Here is a 20,898-nt window from a genome sequence, read left to right on the forward strand (position 1 = left end):
AGGCTGCCTAACTATCGCAACTCTCTGTTGGCACATCTCTTCCCAATAAGCATTAAATAGCAGTTGTTCGTGCTGCGAAAAAATCAACCTAGCTATAGCCCCACAATCAGATGGCAACAAAACCTGAGTACTCCAGATATAATCCAGTATCTGTCTCGCTGGCTCACTTTTTACTCCAAACTGACTGACCGTAGACCGCAATTGTGACAACAACTTCCAATCTAAAGCACTGATAGCAGCCTGTGTCCCACCTGCAGCATTAGGCGAATACCCCACCGACAGCACCACCTGTGGCACCGCTTCCAACGCCTCACCGTCTCCCGTCTCTAAACAAGCCCGCGCCAGCGCAGCCCAAGCCCCCCCCCGCTCCCGCGCGACGGCCTCCGCCAGGTCACTCTGTGCCCCAGGGAGCGGCTCATTGCAAAGGGGGGTCGAGGGGGCCGGCTGTAGCGCCATGGTCGATGCAGGCGGCTCGTCTGATACAGACGTGCAGGGAGACGGAGACGGGGCACTCGGCTCCACAGCCACCGGCAACGCAGGCTCGGCGGCCGGCGGCAACTTTACGGTGGACACTGCAGGGGGCCCCGGGCAATCTGACCATTCATTATAATTCTTATTCCTCCCCTGCGCAGCACTAGCTTTCTCTACCGCTTCCTTTTCTGCCTGATATTGCAACAAATCATTATAAACAACACGCCACCACTTCCCGCATTTTTTAACCATTTTCTCCCCATCTATCATTCCCTGAAAAATTGTATCCCCAAATTTACGCCACTCAGCAAGATCATGCACTAAATGCGGATTCTGAAATAACCCTTTAGCATAACCATACACTAATAACTTAGGGAGTTCCTTTTCCAAGTCTACCCCCTTAAACTGTCTCCGCTTAAGAAAAGCGGAAAATAAATTATATGCTGCTTGCCTGTCCATATTTACTCACGTCGGTACCGTTGCAGCCCTCCAGGCTTCGGCAGCACGTATCGGTCGAGCCCACCTGTGTGGTCACTCGAGACGCGGAGCTCCAATTTTAGCTCTTTTCGTCGTCCGTCGGGCTGTGAAATCCGGACCCGAACCCAACGCAGTTCTTCACCCGTGGCGCCCTTTTTTCCTTATCACGTCGGGGTCACCATTTGTTGGAAGTAACCGCGGGAGACAAGTCTCATGCTATCATGGTCAACAAGCCTCGTTTATTAGGTGTTACAACATCTCATTTATACAATCAGTAATAAGTTCATGCATATTGCAAAAGTTAAGCTCAGGATTGGTGAATTAGACATTACTTCATCTGACCTTTGTGGTTAGTCTTATAGATACTTTTTCTTTGCAGCTTTGTCTACACCTTGCTACACATCTTGCTTTTCCCTTAGGCCGTCCTTGCTTCTAGATACATATTTCATCTTTAGCTACATACCCTGTCTTTTCACATCCTGATTTCTTCTCAGCTGCGTAGCCCATGATCGGCCCTAGAATAGACCGTCTTTGTCTTTAATCACGTTCATTCTTTTACAATTTAACTAGTGGAATCTCTTCATGTCCTTTCTCATGAAGCCATTCTGCATAAACACTCTCCACAACGGATAGAGTTGGTGACAGCTTAAATGGCTCCAGCCCCCAGCCTTCCCTCACCCCTCCTCCCTGCCTGCAGCTCGTCTAAGGCTGACAAGTTCTGTGCAGGAACAAAGGAGAGTGGGAGAATAGGTGTAGAGACCGGTAATTGTTTCGGGTGGGGTTTTTCTAGCGTTGTTTTAAAATACGGACATAAATGGAGAGATTCCACCTTCTTTTTTTGTGCTCAGGCACAAGAATACTGTGAGAGGCTGACTGCAGGACCGTTTATTGTCCCTGCCCTCTGAAGGAGGAGACTGAAGAGAAGGAGAGGCTGCTAGGACCCTTCTGAAGGCTGAAGGACAAAGCGGGCAGCTCCAAGTGGAGGTGATGAAAATGACCATTGTTTCTCTTCAGATGTTTACAATGAAGGTTGTCATGTCACAAACACCAGAGGGGCAAAAAGACAAGTTAAGGGCTGGAAAAATGCAGACACTGTGTAGGACGGAGCCCCACTGGGAAATAAGGCATCACAGCATCTTGTTATCACTGCCACCCCTATTAATAACGTCAGTGACTTCAGGTACAACCTCAGCAACTCCAGAACGGTCTGAAAATATCGAGTGATGGACGGAGCAGCATCATACCACTGATTTACATTTGTTAGAAGCAAACATCCACAACTCACTGCCAGTAAATATGTGACGCTGTCATCCCTAACTGGTGGGAATAAAAAATGTATTACCCTGCTCTTTATCATGTGCCCTGACTCTATTTACACTTTCTCTCTCTCATGCATGCTGATATAGATATAATGGAAATGGAAAGGGTAAGGAAAGCATATCCATCAGAGAGAGGAAAAGCCATGTGAAGCAGGTTACATTTGTATGCTGAAGGAGTGGGTTGTAGGTGTGCTTACTGTGGATATTTAGACCTCGGTGCTTCACAAGGTCAGCGTGGTCTACTCCTAGCAGCAGTCAAACACTCAGCTTCTTTGCCTTAGACACACACACTGTATGGAAATATGATGCCTTCTACAAGACAGATAGAAGAGGTCCTTAAGCCTCCCACTGAAAGCAGCGGTGGATTTCCAAAGCCCAGTTTCGTCACATTCAACTTCACCCACTTAAATTCAGCATCTGAAATAGAAACCTTCCCATGCTAGGCTCCCTCTCCAGTAAGTGGAGAAAGAAACACCACCAGAGCGTAAAGCCATTCCTTGACAGCCTCTTGCTTTTACAAGGAACTCAGGGCAATTACATTTCCAGTTGAAATGTCTTAAGTGCCTAACGTTAGGTAGGACCAATCTAGATCAGCATCCTCTGATCTCTACATACAGGTTGCCCTCTCCCCATCGCTTCAGGAAGGTTCTCCGCTGTGGTTAGCCCACAGCATCCAAGCCCACTGCTCATTTGCTGTATATACAAGCAAGTTACTTAACTGCAGGAGCAGTTCTCCATAAACATTCCATAAGGCACATGACAGTTTTCCATCATGGTTCTTCTAAAACACAGGTTCTCGAGTAGGTTAGCTCTCTGGAAGGGGTCACTACTGTTGAACAGCTCTGTGTGGGGAAGGGTTGGTAGCTTAAGGACTTGTGCCCTTATTGCAGGGACAGCAAATGGTGGGAGGAAGCCTTCCAAAGCTCAGCTGCATGCCTGCAGTGGCTGGAGACACTTGGCAGTAGCAGATCATATGAGGAGGCTCAAGATTGGAGCACAGAGCTGCTGCTATATTCCACTTCAGCATGGCCAGGCCTGAATTACAGACTGCTGCATGGAGCCATGACTATGGGGCAAGAATAGAATAGAGAAGATGATCTGCCTAACCACCTTAATGAAAAGACTGGAATCGCTGCCACTCCCAGCTGCTCATTTCAAATGACAATGTTTTCATTAGAGCTAAGAAAGAATGGGAAGGAGAAGGAGTGTTGTGTGAAGCCTGTGCTGGCCTTTGCACCTGCTGCTGGGGGTGGTGATCAACAACACCAGCTGGTGACTCTTTGGATAAGAAAAGAAATAGAGCGTTCCGGGGGAATGCAATGTGAACAAGAGCAAGCAGAGCACTCAGTGCAGGAAAAACAGCTGGCGAGGGACACAGGCTGTCAAGGCACAAATTGCAGTCAAAGCCAATTAGAATTTCCTCCTAATTCCCAGGAAGTTCACTCCATCACTCCAGCTTCCCTCAACGCTCCTTCATGGCCTCCCACCATCCTGCTTTTGGTGATGCAAGATTTGGCACCTTTGGCACTGAGATCCTGGGGGACAAGCTGTCCCTTGCTCTGGAATGGGCTGAGGAGAGATGAGTGGACTCTGTCATGCATTGCAAGTTTTCAAACTTGGAGCTTCATGCAAGTTTTGGAACTTAGGAACTTGTATCCTGAGAAACCAGCCCACAGAGCAGAGAACTGTGGATGGTCCTGTCCTGCAGACCCATCCTGCAGACCCATCCTGCCATAGCAGCCCCAGGCTCCTAACCAGCTCATTAAAACATTTCACACGTTCACAGCTCCACCTGCCGTGTCACAGGAGGGTCCCGTGATCCAGCAGAGCTCAGATGACTTCAGTCAGCCCTGCCTTGAGGTTTCCTGCCTTTCAGTCCTGCACCACACAGATGATGCAAATCTAGTTCTTCCCTGCACACCCTCAGGTGTCCTAGAAGTCACTTTATGTTGATAAAAGTCAGTCCTCTGCAGCCAAACCCCATGGTGTGCTGTTTGCTGCACACCCATACCAGTGTATTCACAGTGTATTCATTCACATGAGCAGAGACAATGAGATTTTATTCTCCCTTTGATTTGAGATACTAATTAAACTTATTTTGTCCAGATACCAGTTGCATTCCAATCCTTCTGTCATTCTCTCCTAAAGACCATTTTGTTTCTTGAGGGCAACAAGGTGAGACAGAAGCAGGCAGTGAGAAAAGATCATTAGCTCGGGAACGAACCCTGGCTCTGACACTGACCTACTCCCTGTGACTCTGAGCATCTTACTTTGCCATGCGTGACAAACACCAATTAATTTGCTGCATACGCCACTAAGAAGTTGTTAGCATATAATGTGATGAGAAACGGGATGCAAGAACTTGGGAAAAAATAAGCTGGGAGGTCAGACCTGGGCTGGAGTGCCTACGTGTAGCCATAGGAGTGTATCTAACTGAGTGATAACTCAGACTTTGAAAGAAAAAAAAGGTGAGTTTAAAAATTTAAATCAAGAAATAATTGTGCAGCCTTTAGCTCTAGATAATGGCAGCGTGAGAAGAGGGATAATTAAATGATTGATATGATTTCAGAAAGAAAGCACACTTTCCCTGGGCATGCACAAGGTTATCTGTGTCATTTAATTAACCTGCATGCAGGAGAGGAATTCTCCGCTGTTATCTCTTGATCCCAGTCCTGTGATGTCTGCTGGGGGTTAGTTTTTGTTTTTGTTTTTAGAGCTAGGGTTTTTTTTTCTTCCATAGGGATTGCTAAGAGCTGAAGAGGCTGCCAAAGAAGTGAAGACAAATATCTTTGCAGGTTCTTTAAAATGGTGCTAACTGGAGAAGGTTTTGTACCGGTTGTTTTGTGCAGGGTGTGCTGATGAGGCTGCTGCCGTGGTTCCTTTCCTGCCGTGGGGAAGCAATGTTTTGCTATTTCAGCATTGCAGTGAATCCAATCTCCATGACACAAGTGAACGTATGCCCTTCTCCTGCCTAATAACACTGCTTCAGCCATTGCTATACTTCTTACTCTTACTTCTTTACTCTTTACTTTTCCTCTTTTCCTGGTCCCCATCCCTGAAGAGTGATCTGTGCTCCCCTCTGGAAACAAGCTCCACTCCTTCCTGCAGTTGCACTTCACTTCCTGTTTTCCTTCTGTCTGGTTTTCATTTGATTTTTTCTGGACTCCCAATACTTAGGCAGCTCTCCCCGTTTACAGTAGTCTCTGAGGAGAGAAGTGGCCACACAGAGAGCTGAGGAAAGGGCTCTAACATGCAGGGCCAGGACCATGGCAAAGGCAGCAGCCTTCCAGTGAGGTACATCAGTATTCTGAATAGTCCCAGCCAGGTCAGAACGGCTTCCTTGCTGCCAGTCTCAGCAGCCATGCCAGTGGATACCTCAGCCATGAAGATGCAGCTCTCTTCTGTCTCCCCTGTGCATCCTCTCTGCTGTAGGGTGGCATGGAGTGATAGAAACCTGTCCTAATAGTATCTGCTTTATCCGAAATTCCCACTAGCCTATATTTAAACATAGGGGAGATAGGTTGCTCAGGACAGCTGCAAAAGTGGAAGTCTCTGCTCTATCCTTGATTGCAAGTTCAGTCTTTCTAAAGCACATCTCAAGCTGTGCATGCTACAAGTCTGCACTTCTACTGAAGATGCCAAGTAGCAATATAAATCACGAGAGCGATGAGTCTATATGTAGTAGACAGGCATGTATAGGGGAAAACAGTGTGAAAGAAAGAAAGAAGATAGATAGATAGATAGATGTGTGCTTTAGAAATGTTTTTCAGAAGCCTTTGACGGTGCTCTTCTATCCTTGTCAAGAAAAACGAGAAAAAGTCTGAAAGCTCATATATAAAATACTCCATCTTCATCTTAAAACTCATCTCTGTATCTTTCAATTAGGTCTCATACAAGACTCAAAGGCGCGGTTTATTTTTGTACCAGCTGACACTGATGCTCCAGCCATTGAAACAAGCCTCAGAAACCAAAGGTTACTTTGGCAAAGCCTCATTCACACTAAAGGGAGCTGGAGATCTGTCTCAAAGCAACAATCTTCATAAGCTGGTCCAAATATCAAGGCAGTTCTGGACTCAGAAGTAGCATGGAACAGGGTTGTTCAGCTCAAGTTGTCAATCTGTTCTCTTTTTGAAAAGGTTTTTTGACATCAAATCTTGTTCACAACAATCTTATGCCAATAGAGCAACAATAATTCAGTTCTGCTGGTCCTGGACACTAAGGCTTTGAAGAATGGCAGTACCAGAAGCAATACTCAACATCAGAAGAATAGATGTGATGCTATATGGCACACGTTCATTCTGGAAGCTCTCCCTTCAGTCATCAAATGACTGTGTTTGGTGACAAATTTCAGTCAGGTTACTGTACTGGTTATCATCCTCACCTGGCTGCAGCCACTCTACATTAACACGTTATGCTGAAAGCTGCAGTGGCTCAGAAGCTGATTCACAAGCACATCAAGCACTCATGCCTTGGAGGCAGCAATGTCAGAAGAATGGAGGGAAGCCAAGGGAGATAGCCACTTAGAACTGTCTGATCTTAATCTAGCAACACAATTCTGTCACAGCCTTCAGGAAAACTTCCTTGCTGACTTCCTTCAGGCCTGGGACAACCTCCCTTACACCAGAAGACAGCTGTGATGTCTCAGAACTATAGAATGGTTTAGGTTGGAAGGGACCTTGAAGATCATCTGCTTCCAACCCCTCTGATGTAGGCTGGGTTGCAAGCTCTCAAAAGACCTTGCATATGCAGAACTGCTAAGAAATATTTAATGAAGAGTGGGGCAGCCCCAGTGCACTGGACTTGGTATCTGCAGCGAGACTGTGCTTTTCTCTAGAAAGGAATAACCTTAATGACTGAATAATGAAAGAAAAACAGTCACACAGTGGTTTTAGCAAAGGCACGTGGCAAGCCAGTAGCAGAGATGGAGTTAAAATTCAAGCCTCCTAAGTGCAAGTTCTATCCATTAGAACACTCTGCCTGTAATCTAAGTGTAGTGCAAACATCCCGTTGATAAGCTTTTTACAACAGCAATGACAAAGTGGAAAAAATAATCTCTTGGATATGCTGCTTTGTGGCCGGGAGAGGATTCTGTTGTAGTTTTGTTTTTTTAGCCAGTAAGATTAGGCTGCCTCCCCTGGAATAAGAAAATAGAAAAAGAGGGCAAATCATGCAGTCTGTTCACATACCAGACACTGCATTTGACATCCCTGCCCCATTTCTGGGCCTATGACAATCAGGATGCGCATGGGATGCATGACGAGAGGCAGGCATGGGAGTATGCATCATGATGGGAACTCTTCATGACTTAGCACTGCAGCTCAGGCTCTTGATGGAGAACAGTACAAGTCTGAGGGGCAATGATTCTGGCAAAGCAGTCCCAGTGTAAATTTGACAGAGAAGTCCTACAGGGCTATAAAAGAAATGTCAGTGTGGAGCCTTCCCCCATCCCGGCAATCCCGACAAGAGATCAGTGGCTACCCCTTCCCTTTCCACTCTGAAAGCATGAAATGACAGACCAAGGTCAAGTATTTTGTAGAGTGAAACGAGCTTGTGGGATTATTTTGAAAATTCACCCAAGAACACAATTTGTGAACATTCCAGGGGTGACATCTGCAGATAAAATCATCATCTGCCCTGAAGAACAGCAGTCAAGACAAGGATTTTAAAGGAAGCATATATAAGCTACACAGGCACATTTCACTGCCGTGAGATCCTGGTTTCCAGTCCACATGTTCCCAAGGGCTATTTATTTTTTTTAAAAGAACAGTTAGTCAAAGCTGGGAGCCCGCAGAAAAGGGGGGGAAATGGGAAATACAATCTCTCTCTCTTTAGCAATTGCTTGTAGTCACGAGGATAAACAAAGTCCTGAACACTGAAGGACAGGAAGACCCAGAAAAACAACACTGCAAAAAGTCGTCACCCCCAGCCTCAGCTGAGATGAGGGATTTCAGCAGAGGGTTTGGAAAAGCAGAGCAACATTCAAGTGTGCACCCCAAAATCAGCACAACACCTGATCCTCTCTCCTTGCAGACTCTGGTGAAAAGCTTGAGCTCTATGGCAAGTCACAGACGTGCCACCAAGCAGCAGATCCGCAGAGGCGGTGCACTGCAAGTGGCAGGAAATGCAGGTTTGACGGCAGCAGCATCACGGGGAGCCCAGGCGAGTCGCACACACAACACGTGCCACCCGGCCTTTGTTCAGCACAGAGCTTTAGAGACAACACACAGGCGGGTTCGGCCTAAAGAGCCCCAGTGGGATGAGTGCATCACAGACAAGGCTCCTGGAGGAGGCTGAGGTGCTCACCACAGAGCATGGCGTCTCGCTGCTTCACAGCACGTTTCTGAGTCACCAAGATGCTGAAGGAAGGGAAAGGAGAAACAGCAAAATATTTTGTGCAAATGTGGAGATGGAGAGGCTGTAAACATGTCTCAGCTCCAGCCCAGCTTCTTCTGCTCCCTTCTCTGGCGTGCCCGTGACACACATCTCCATGCCATTGGCAAGCTGAGGGAGGCTGCGACCACCCCCCCCACTGCCAGCACTTACTCACTGAGGCTTGCAGAGTCAGCAGCGCTAAGCAAGCAGCTAGAGAAGAGCATGTGACACTGAAATGAAAGTTAATTTGCTGCAATGTTATATTTTACCAGTAGAAAATAACAGAGCAAGGCCCCAGCTTTGGGACTATTACCCACAGCCCCCTGCGCGTGACAGCCGTGACAAAGTGTCAGCTTCCATGGGCTGTATGAAAGTGACACTTGCCGGAGGGTGTCACTCCTCTTTAGTGAGGACGTTACCTGTCACCCACTACTAAACTGGAGTATCTAGAATTCATTCTGACTTAGACGAAAGCCTTTGTCTGATCTGTCTTGAAAAGTCAAATACCCTTTCTCTTCCTGCAGAACCTCAGTGCAGGATGAAGAGTGGAAAACACTGAAGCTATTTCTGATTCTCTTGACATCACTGAATCTTCCAGTCTTACACTGCTGACAAAACCTTACTCTTCAAAAACAAAGAAAAAAAACCAACCCCCCCCAAAAAAAACACAGCAAGGGCTTAAACAAACAGAAAACTCAGCCATTCTTTCCCCCTTTCCTCAGCACAAGAGCTGCTTATGCAGCAAAAGGCAATGACAAACCTAATGCACTGCTAATGCATGAAGGAGAACTACAGCTGTAGTGTGAAGAGCTGTGCCCCTATGGCTGTGCAGAAATGTGCTGCAGAACTTTTAACTCATGTAAGCAGAATCCACGTGGGAGGGCTCCTCCAGCCCTGAGGTGCTGTGTCACACCCCAATAGCTCTACTGCACCCCAGCAGAACATGCTGAGGTGGCTGTGGAAACCCCAATTCCCCTTGCCAGCACATCAGATTTAGGAATATATTTGGACCATGCTCTACTTTGCTTACTCCTGTACATGCAGATGGTTGAGATGCTTAGGTAGAAACTCACCCAATCATGACTGAATTCAAGAATTAAGTGTATAAAATTATCAGAGGAAGCTCTATTAAAACTTCCAGGACTCGCCTTGGCTCAGCCCTATGCCCCTGGTCTCTCTTCCATCCATAGAAATATTCCCACCCCGGCTCCAGGCATGATGGATTGCTCCCCTCTCCCTTATCTCATTGCTACAACACTAAGACATAACGTGGGGCTCGGAGGGGAGGGAAGAAGATGCCTGTAGTGCCTGTAAAGTTGAAGATAATGTTTAAGCTTTGTTACACCGATGAGGCTGCATTAAGCTCCCATGACCTTGAGTGAGAGCTGCAGCTTGGGTTCCTCTCCTTAAGACTTTAATAAAGTGAAAAATTGTTTCAATACAAAATGTGATATTGGGACGTTGTTCGTGAATATATTGAGCTTAAGTCAAATATTCTGTGTCCTCAAATCCGACTGATTAATAATTAGAACCAGAAATTCTGTCTTAACTCTAATGTGTTTAGGAAAACTGATGGATTTAATTTTTTTATCAGCCGAAAGTAAGAAAATGTAGTCTTTCTTAGAGTATCTAATACAACAATGCAGAATAATTAGTTTCTATGAAAACAGGCATAATAGGACAGAATAATAAATTACTTTCTGTTTTGTATCTGTCTGTCTGATGGAGGAGAGATTTACTATATCGTATAGTGCATGATGCTGTAGGAAATATCAGGCAAGAAAAGAAAACTATAAGGGGATAAGGTATTTCCAGCTGTGTATTATAAGGTAGTGTTTCATCTTGTGACAAGGCTTCAGAGATAGGTCCAAGGAATTATCATGCAAAAAAACAGCCCCCTCTTTGGGTTACAAGTTGTCAAAAAATGTTGGTCCTTAAAGCTCTGATTCTGTGCATCCCATGGCAGCATTCCCACTCATGTCAATAGACCTGCGCACTTACTGGCATTATACCTTTCCCCTTTCTTCTAAGACCCCAACAGATGCCTTAGAAACAGTAATGAACTGAAAGGGGCTGTTATGTGCCTCTCTCATTCAGGCAGTGTTAATCCCTATTTTGCACCAGGATAAGCCAAGGCACAGTGAGACACACTGTGATGGCCATGCCCATGGGACAGGCAGCTGCCGAGCTAACAGACTGAACCCCAAACCCTCTTAATTGAATTTCAAGGATTGATTCACGGATCTCAGGAGGAAGTGGGATCCTCCAGTTGCTACAGCTCTGCTTTACTTGTTTTAAGTTGCAGCTTTACTCTTTTCTCTTCAGCTCCCTTCTATGGAAAGAAACAGAATGAAACCATGGAGGCTGATATCTTCACTGTTCTCTAGGCCTGTCCAAAACAGGCTTGTTGCTGGGCATTATCATCCTGCACTCACTGTCTGCTGCTAGCAGAAAATCTCTGCTGCTTCCATTTGCTCTTGGCTTCAAGGGCATAACTTAGTCTGACAACTTTTAGTGCAAGAGAGTTATTCCCGATTTACCTTGCCAAACCACACCAGAATCTGTCCCTCTGGGTTTAATCAGTACTCGCACAGAGACCATTTTTAGATCCTAGATTCCTCTCCTCTTCTTCAGAGTTCTTTTGAGGTCAAGAGATGGTGGAAAACACAAGAAATTGCAGAAGTGCCTTCAAGTGGATCCTGTTTGAAGGCGCTGCAGTGGGCTGATGACCTGAAGTACAGTCAGATGAAGGGACCGACCCATTACATTCAAATGCAATACTTCCTGTAACCAATCTGACTCAATTCTTATGGAAGCTCTGAGGGTATCTGCTATTCTCGCTGACTTCTCATGAGCATGGGTCAAGGTATGTTTATTTTTTTCTTGTTGACAGTAGATTGTCTCCAGTTCTTTCTCCTTAGAGCATCTGGGAGCCCTATATGCAGTCAGTGGTGATGCTCAGGAGGTTCTAAAACCAAAGAAGAACAACAGCATCTGTATATCCTTGCTTTCAGACCACAGCACTCCTGCTGTTTTATTTAGAAACAATATGCAAGTAAGAACTTTACCTAGAACAGATATGAAACTGTAGTGGAGCATGGTATCTGTTTTGCAGCACACCAGAGAAAGACAGAAGAGTTTAGGAATAGAAAGAGGAAGAAATGAGCCACCTGATCAAAAACACAGTATGAATCTAAGTAGGCAGATATAAATATTCGAAGCATACCCGTGTATACGCTGCTAAAAGAATTATTACAGATGATTTATTTCTTAGCTGTAAGACATCTACCCTGTAACAGATCACCCTCTACAGATCTGATTTGGCTTCTATTCAGTACAACACAGAATCACTCTGGCATATGACTAATCCTACATTATCACCTCCAGTTATCCCATATTGCACCTCAGTCTTGGTATGCTCCAGACCATTTTCCAGGTCACCTGGGATTTGCAGTTGAAAGGGATGCAGTCACCATAAGCAGCACCAGTAATCAACATCAACAGCATGTTACCTCTGCAAGTAGCCCGCACAGTGATCTAATCACAAGACCTATGTCAAAAAAAGCTATCAATTGCTTTAGAATACCACAAAGAAAAAACAGAATGGGAACTGTGCACCTTACATTACCACCTAAGAGTGATTACCAGTGCCAGGTTAGGGTACAGTATGCCCCCAGATTGGATAAATCTGAGTGATGAAATATGTGCCAAGAAGTGCTGTGCAGTCTGGACCCCAAGGAAGATTTCAGACACGCTGCTTCAAACCTAGAGCAAGGTTGTTCTACCAAGAAAGTAAAATACCAAGTAGCAAGTGGCCAATAGAGGAAAGACAATACTAGGCTGGGACACTGGAAGCCCAAGTTAAGTTCTCAGCTCATTCACAGCTTTACTGTAGATGTTAAGGGAGACATTTAGTTCCTGTATACATCAGCTACTCATCTGCAAATTGAGGATGAAGAATCATTTCTTTGCCCTTGCTTTCTGTTTACAGTGTAAGCTCCCAGGGGCTGAGGCTTCCACTTATTGCTGACAACTCTACAGCAGACATGAAATCTTTGCAGAAAACTGTATATAAATGCAGAATATCTTTTTTTTGCAAACAATCTAGCTTGGGCCCAGAACTGCCACATGCTCTGAGCACAGCCCAACAAGCTCTTCTGGACTCAGCCACAGGCTCAGTAGCTGAGGCACAGCTTTTTATTAAGACATTTCAGCAGCAGATTGTTCCTGTATATTTGCATAGAGCTGTGCACAGCTAAATGGGACCCCCTTGATACGGATGCACTTGAGAGCGCAGCAGAGCAATTCTGGTGCCAGCTCTGTGAAAGCCAGCTAATATCTGGAAGCAAAAGTATTATTTAAGGATTTTCAGATGTCTGGAGTGTTCTAGCCCACTCTCTCCACAACAGAGATGTGATTACATACATGTAGACTGCTAGCCCTGATCCCAACCAGGGTACCCAGGAAATGTCAAAGTATGGCAGTGTGGAGTCAGGTGTCAGCCCCATGCCCTGCTCTCGCCCCCCTTCTTTTCCAGGAGGCTCCTTTCCAGATCCCTCTCCTTTGGCAGGAGTTGGGAATGGTGCTCAAGTAAGACGTGTTTGCAAAGGACCGTGGAGGAGGAAGAAGCTCTGTCTGCACAGAGGATCCAAGAAGACTTGGCCCACCTTCTTCATTACAATGGGCTGCACGAAAAGAAAGGAACCGAAGCTTGAAACACATCTCATGTGAGCACAGGGTTGATCATAAGCATCAAGCCCTCTTTATTCCTCTGCCATGGGAGATGCAAAAACAAAGAAGTGGCTTCTGTGGGTGGGCCTCATTTTTTAACAAGTTACCACGTGGTTCTTGCTCCAAATTTTAGGTGTTTGTCTTTGTAATGTCTATTGCAAACACTGTAATTTTCTAGCAGCCAGGTACATAGGAGGCAAAAGCACTAATAACGTGACATCACTATTTTTCTTCCATAGCAACACCCCCCTACACCCTTTACACAACAGGTTATAAGTCTGTAAAACTCTGCATTTTACAGTGCCATAAAACTCCTCCAGCTGTTATAAATATATCGTTTTAACCACCCGCATTTAAAAAATGAAACAAAAATACCACTGAAAAGTTCAATGCTTTTTCTTCTCCACATTCAATTGCATTAACTTTTCCCCTGCTGGCCTCCCAGACCCACCGCTGGGCTGGCAGACTTCCATGGCAAGCAGGGGAACATTCAGGATGCACGCAGGCTGTGTGTTGGTACAAAAACATCCATTTTGCTGTGAGAGATGTCCAGTGGTGGTGAACTTTTACTAAAAGGATGCATCTGGCTTGTTTGCCAACACTGCAGGTGTGAACTGTCTGGTTGGATCCAGGGCCATTGGCCAAGGATCTGTGGGGACTGAATCCCTGTGAGTGCAGGAAGGAGGGAGGAGATTGTCACTGGTGTATCTGCATCCTAATTGCAGGCGTAAGGACTGGTGCTGCGACAGCTGGGTATGACTCCACCTCAAGGCCATTCTAAACTTCTCAATGATGCATTATGTCCTTTTGGGGATATTTCCTTTAGTCAGCTACTTGGGCAGCTGGAAGTGGGCAAGACTCCACTGAAGCACAAGGTAAGGGCTGGGGAAGAGGCAGAAGCTCTGCACTGCCAGGATGGAAATGTGATGGTCTTTGAGGTTCTTTTCAACCCAGGCCATTTAATGATTTGGGAGAGCTTGTCCTGGGACAGAGCTGTCACTTGGCCACTCCCCAGTGATGCTTGCATCAAAAGGGTTCTGTATTTCTATTCTGAATTATGTTGGTTCGAGCAGTGTCTATAAAATAGCAAATCAGAGCTGCTCTATTTGAAAGCAGTGGAAGTTTTGCTACCAGTTTGAATTTGGTACAGATACTTCAACAGATGTCCATGGATTTTCTTTCCTGAACCAAGAAAGGGAGCATCTCACCCTCAGCTTGTGCATTCAGTGGAAACAGATGCTAATCATAGTCCTCAACCACCAGTACCTGCCATACTGAGTAAAATACAGTCCCTGTTGTTGCTTCTGCTGAAGCTGAAACACGCCAGAGCAGGGATTGTCTCTCATATTGCACAGAGATGAGTGTAACAAGAGCCCTGACCTCAGCTTAGATTTGATGGAGCCCTACTTTGCTGGATTGCACACTTAACAGGCACTGGGAAGGCTTCTGATTTGTTCCTTTTCATGCACATTATTATTATTTATATTTTTCTTGCCAGTGCTTGAAGCCATCGTGACAGCATATTGGGCAATGACAGGATAATTGTTTGTTTTATTGATTATAAATCATTCTGCATCTCTCTGTGATTTATAGCATTTAAAATACTTTCTCCTTTCCTCTCTTTCTCCTGCCGTGAGGGCAGTGTCACTTTAAGCTGTGAAGTGAGCCATGCCAAAGGGAAGGTGGTGTGGCGCAGGAAAGCAGTTGAGATCAAACCCAGCAAACGTTTCCAGATTGATGAGGAAGGGGTCAGAAGAACCCTGACAATAAGAGGGATCCGGGCTGAGGATGAGGGAGAGTACTTGTGTGAGTCCAGAGATGACAAGAGCAGCATTACCATCACCCCCAAAGGTATGTCTCTGGAAATGAAGGCTGACAGTGTGGAAGGATCCGTGGCTTCCCTCATCAGCCATTACAACACTGCAACGCTGAGTTTATTTGTGTGTTTATGCTGTTCTCTGTGTTAACAACCAAGTACAAAACTCGTCTTTCTCTCTAAATAGCTGTGGAACAACTGCTTCTGAAGAGCACAGCTGTAAAATCAGCCTTCAAGGTTGGAATTAAGCATCCCAAATGTAAGATGGGATTTTTTTTTACCCCTTCTTTGCCTCTTTTCTTCTTGCATCTTTGTAGATGCAAAGAGGATCTCCTCTACAGGCAGGAGATGTGAGTGTGAGTTATGGTGATCACTTCCTGCGAGTCATAAAATCTGAAGCTTCCAATAAAATCATTGACTCTGTTGGCTCTTTGAAGGTGCTCATACATAAAGGAGCTCATACACTTAGGGACACATCTTTTATGTGCTCCTAAGTGGTTTCTTTTTCTCCATCAGCTCCCAGGGTGGTGAAATTTGCTACGAGCCTCAACAACGTGATTTCTGAAGAAGGCAAAGAGGCTGTGTTCAAGTGCACTGTTTCTCCCAGTGATGCTGTGGTCACCTGGTTCAGGAATGGTGTCAAGATTGAAGCCAGTAAGAAATACATGATCTCACAGAAGGACACCAACCACAGCCTCACCATCACCAATCTGACACTGGAAGATGCAGCTGAAATCTCTGCCAATGCTGAGGGCGTAGAAAGCACAGCCAATCTCAGAGTCCGAGGTAAGGGGCTGTAATGCCCCATTGATAGGCTGTCACTCTGTTTTGTGGATTCTCTGTGTTCTTACTATTATTTCTTCTCATTTTTCAGAGGCCTCAATCTCATTCAAGAAGAAACTGGAGCCTAAAACTGTTGAAGAGAGAGACAGTGACCCTGGAGGTAGAGCTGACCAAGCCTGCAGAAGTCAAGTGGATGAGGAACAGCATTGTATTGAAGCCCAATGCATATGTTGATAGTTAAGGACATCTCCTTTGCAGACAGGGGCTTTTACTGCTGCGAGAGTCCTGACAACAAGACCCAAGCTAAGATCAATGTGGAAAGTAAGTGGAATGATTGCAAGGTCTGTAAAGACACTGGATGTGAACTTGGATTCAGGTCTTCTCTATTATCACAGTGGCTACTGCCAGCCCTACTTGCCATGGGGGCAGGGAGATACAGCCCTGGGCTTGGACACCATTGTAATGCTTGAAATAAGGTGAAAGAGAGGGCAGTCTTCCCAGCAGCCCTCAGCCATGTCATTGACATAAGCTCTTAGCTGATTCTTCTCTGGAATTTCTCACTCTGGTGCAGTCTGTTTTTCTTCATCTGTAAGGCCATTAGCAACCTATTCCCTGCTTACCATCTGTTCTTCTCTACAAAGCACGTCTTTCAAAGCATCTCTTTATAATCAGTCAGAGTTAAAAGAAAAAAATAAAAATAAAAACACAACAGTGCATCTATCTATGGATGATTTCCTTTCAAGTAAGCTAATGGTGCCTCAGCTGTAGCCATGTACTTCTGTCCTATTTCCTGCATCCTTTTGTTGTGTTTGCTACGGAATGGACAAGGACAGAATTTAAGGTCTATCTGATTTTTGTCTACAAAGCCCCTGCCACCAATTGCTGCTGTGTAGATCATAAACAGGTACTGAAAGGCTTGATAGCAGGCTTTGAGTACATAAAAGGCTCTTAGAAAGTGGAAGCAAACAATCTGTTCTCTGTGCAGAAATAAGGGACTTCAATTGCAATGACAAAGATGCAAGTTCTACAACAGAAAAGCTTTTCAATGGCTGGATGACTGGATAAGTCATTTGGAGGGGCTTTGAAGCCTTCACGGTGGGTTTCAGAAAAGGTTAGTGAAATATCTGGGGCACAAAGAGCTGAGCATGTCCTGGAGCAATGGAGAAGGGCTGGATGATTTTTGCGGGTATTTTCAGCCATAGAATTTTGTGTTCTGGTGGTGTCAGTACATTCCTTCGTACAACATGGACGGGTTGGTTTGTTGCATTGGTTCAGACTTTTATACTAGGAGCTCAGCAGTGGTTAAAGCTCACACTTCTGCAAAGTAAACAAGCTCCTGCAATTTGTCTCTACTCTGTTTTAGCTGTGGATTAGCTTGACAGTTCCCTTCCATAATCTTTATGGTTCCCTTCTGTAAGTCTACTTACATAGAGTGCGTTGCTTAACTTGAAGTCTTGCTCCAGGATTTTGAGCATATTATTAGCAAAAATATCACAAATAATTTCACCAGCAATTCTCCCCACCCATCTGTAGCTTTCCTTTTTTTCACTGGAAGGGTTTACACTGGCAGATAGGGTGGGCATGTAGAAACAACCCCATTAATTCTCATGAAGCTCTGATTTCTCTGACTGGCCTTTGTTTTGTGATTCTGCATGCATGCCCTGTAGCTAAAGCCTGGATGTCTTCCCCAACACCTTCAGTCTCCCATCCTTACTTAAGTTACTCCATGAAGATCAGAAGGCTTGCTTATTAGCAAGACAACAAACATGGCCTAGACCAACCAGGTGATGCAAAACTTCTCACAGATGCAATGGAGCTTTGGCCCACTTCAAAGATGGACTTCAGCGTGCACCACAAATACTGAGATAATGAGATGGCACAATCAGCCCTTTTTACTGTCGTTTTCTATAGGTCCCCAAGGTGTGCAGCACTTGTTTCTTTTAAGCAAGAAGGTCTAATCTGCATCCCGTAACGCTCAACACTGAGCACCTAACATTCAACATGTCCTTAAAATGGGATTGTTCTGTGCTACCAGTGGAACCCTGGGGTAGAGGAACCCTGAAAATCTTTCTGAGTGCAATGGTAAGAGGACAAATTAAGACTCAGAAAGCCATTGCACTTTGGGAGAAGCTAGTAAGATGAGGATTTCTGTAGTGAAAGAGCCAACCACTCCATGAGTACTCATAATCCCTCCTGACTTTCACACCACATCATTTTGCAGTGAGTGCTGGACTTGCACGTCATGTTACAGTGGTACACATGAGAAATACAGGAACGGTAGCTAGGCAAGCACTCTCCACGTATGGCAGAGGAGGAGGTATTACATTACCCTGTGCAGCCATGAGCTCATCCGGTCTGAAAGAGAACAGAAAACCTTTGGTTTCTGAAGCAAACAGCTAATAATAGCCCTCAGCTAGCAAAATTCAAGTGTAAAAGCACTACATTGCTGTGTTTTCTCCCTACACCTCTGCAATAAGACGTGGGCTGGCTTTGGCTGCTGAGGATTAACTTGGTTGATTCCAGCTGTTGCCATAGTCTTTCTGTCATTGTTCATATTTCATTTTCTCTGACAGATACCTCCCAAATCTACCCTTTCTGTAATCCACTCTTTGCTGAAACTGCCAGTTTCCTGAGCCAAAAGCATGAGCTACACAACTCACGGAACAGATCCAAAGGCCCCAGAATCACATCCACGTGGTGTGGGAACAGTAAGAGCTGATAGTTTAGAGTCTACACCACAGGCAGCAGCAAAACTGTCTACTACAGGAGCAGAGATATATTGCACACCAGGGACTGAAGGAGCAGAATGCCCCAAGATGGAGAGAGCAAAGACTGCAACCTTTACAAGGGAACAGAACGCAAGCTATGCCCTGCAAGGACACCAGGTCTGCGTGAGCAGAAAGGCAGTAGACTCCCAGTACAGTTGCTCCTCCACATAGCTGATAAAATGCCAAACCTTGACCAGGATTAAGCTCCAATGTGTTCACTGCCATAAGAAAGAAGAGGAGAAAACAGATTCCCTGTCCTGATCAGCTCAGAATACAAGACGAGAACTGTAAAGTTAACAGAGAACAAGCTGACTTACGAGCAAAAACCAGCAGAGTGCAGCTACAAATAAAACAGAAGACAAACCCTCGTCATCAGCCAGCTCACTAATGGTCACTCAGAATGCAGCTGATGTGCCCATGGCTATCTGGAGTCTAAGTTACAATTTACCAGATCTTGTGCAAAATATACTGACACCAGAGCAATCTCTACTGCCGCTGGAGTGAGAGATCTGCCTCCGTGCTAAACTCTCAGACTAATGAGAAACGTACAATTAGAAAGGTATCAATGGATTCATGACTGGTCATTACATTTACAGAACATGGAATGAATGGTCGTCAACGTGGGATTCAACAAACCAAAGGCAAGTGCAATGCCTCTGACTAAAAGTTCTTAGGACACCAACAACCAAACCTCAGTGCAGCCACAGTAGAGATCTGTAACTACTACTGTTGAAATATCAACTGGCAGAGCAGTGTTGCACATTGTACAAATCACAGTTGGACATCTATGGACAGCTCATTATAAAAGTAGTCGTTGGGGAAGAGCTGGATGAAACACTATTAAAAACAAATAATCATTTTAGCTGCACGTTTGTAAGCATTTCTTTTCATCCTCCCCAAAACAGTTTCATGTCAGAATAAAGAGGACACGTTCACACAGACGTTTCCACAGCCAGACTATGGAATAATCAAAGAATATCAACCAAAATGTGTTTCCTACCAGTTACATGAATCTTGAAGGTGAGTTTCTGGCCAGCAGCCTCGCAGCTGTACTCCCCTGCACCTTTCTTCTCCACCTGGCTCACCACCAGCCGACGCTGTTTGCCCTCTGACTGCACCTTGAACTTCTTGCTCGAGGTGATCAGTTTCCCCTCCTTGTACCACTTCACCTCCGTCTTCTCCTGGGCCACCTCGCAGCTCAGCGTGGCATTTTGAGTCAGTACAGCCTTCACCTCCTCTTGTACCTTGTCCTTGTTTGTAAACACGTCTTCTTTCTCTGCAGGGACATCACAACAGTCACACCGTTTTGCTGTAGTCTGCTGCAGAGCTTACTCCAGTTCCCCGTTTTCACTATACTTGCCCTTCACAGGGAGCATCGTGATGCCTCATTAAGACAGGAAAACACTTTCCCCTCTATTTTGCCTTGGGAAATGATAAGCATATCATTTCATTTCATATCATATCACATCATATCACAAAGCTAAACATTTCGCAGTCTGATAGCAGATTTGGACATGAGATTTAGAACACCTGCATGCACTGCTGAACCTCCTCCCTTCTCTTTTTTTCTTCTCATGTCTCTCTACATTTCCAGTAAATCAGAAGGGAACGGCCCTCTAGAACAGGTTGCCCAAGGAGACTGTGGATGCTCCATCCCTGCAGGCATTCAAGGCCAGGCTGGATGTGGTTCTGGGCAACCTGGGCAGCTGGTTGGCAACCCTGCACATAGGAGGGGTTTGGAACTGGATGAGCACCGTGGGGCTTTGCAACCCAGGCCATTTATGAGTCTGATTATTGGCATTTTCCACCTCATTGTGTCATTCAAATTTTGTAACCAGATCTCTTCAAACACCTCCCCTTTTCTCACTCCTTGCATGCCTGGTGTGCTCTTGCACTGTAACCCTGCAGACACCAGCTGACTACAAGAGCTGCACAAGTTACCCTCCTTGCCTATTGTTTGTTGCAGTAATTCATTCCTGGATGGAAAAGCACATGTAGAAAAGTGTTGCTATGACACTAGATGACAAAGAAAGTCCTATAGCCAAAATGTTTTGCACCAGAGAGGCTGTCAGTTGATCCTCCAAATGCAAGACACACCAAATGAAGCGTTCCTTTATCTCTGGGATTTCAAGCATTTTCTCACCTCTGACTTTCACCTGGA

At 45.3% G+C, this 20,898-nt stretch overlaps 1 protein-coding gene across 1 annotated transcript; it reads left to right on the forward strand.

Annotated features, from left to right (window-relative positions):
- The first annotated feature begins 7,536 nt into the window (after nucleotides 1–7,536).
- LOC146752915 (titin-like) lies at nucleotides 7,537–16,643 on the forward strand. Its single transcript, XM_085531027.1, has 10 exons — nucleotides 7,537–7,606; nucleotides 8,298–8,426; nucleotides 10,606–10,694; nucleotides 13,177–13,229; nucleotides 13,816–13,908; nucleotides 14,096–14,123; nucleotides 14,197–14,245; nucleotides 14,964–15,221; nucleotides 15,703–15,972; nucleotides 16,061–16,643. Exons 1-10 carry the CDS (start codon nucleotides 7,537–7,539, stop codon nucleotides 16,201–16,203), a joined length of 1,182 nt encoding a protein of 393 aa, XP_085387153.1. The 3' UTR covers nucleotides 16,204–16,643.
- The last annotated feature ends 4,255 nt before the right edge of the window (nucleotides 16,644–20,898 follow it).

The sequence above is a fragment of the Coturnix japonica genome, unplaced genomic scaffold (genome assembly GCF_054131305.1).
Source record: "Coturnix japonica strain WE unplaced genomic scaffold, WE-NBRP24 Scf040, whole genome shotgun sequence".
Lineage (NCBI taxonomy): Eukaryota > Metazoa > Chordata > Aves > Galliformes > Phasianidae > Coturnix > Coturnix japonica.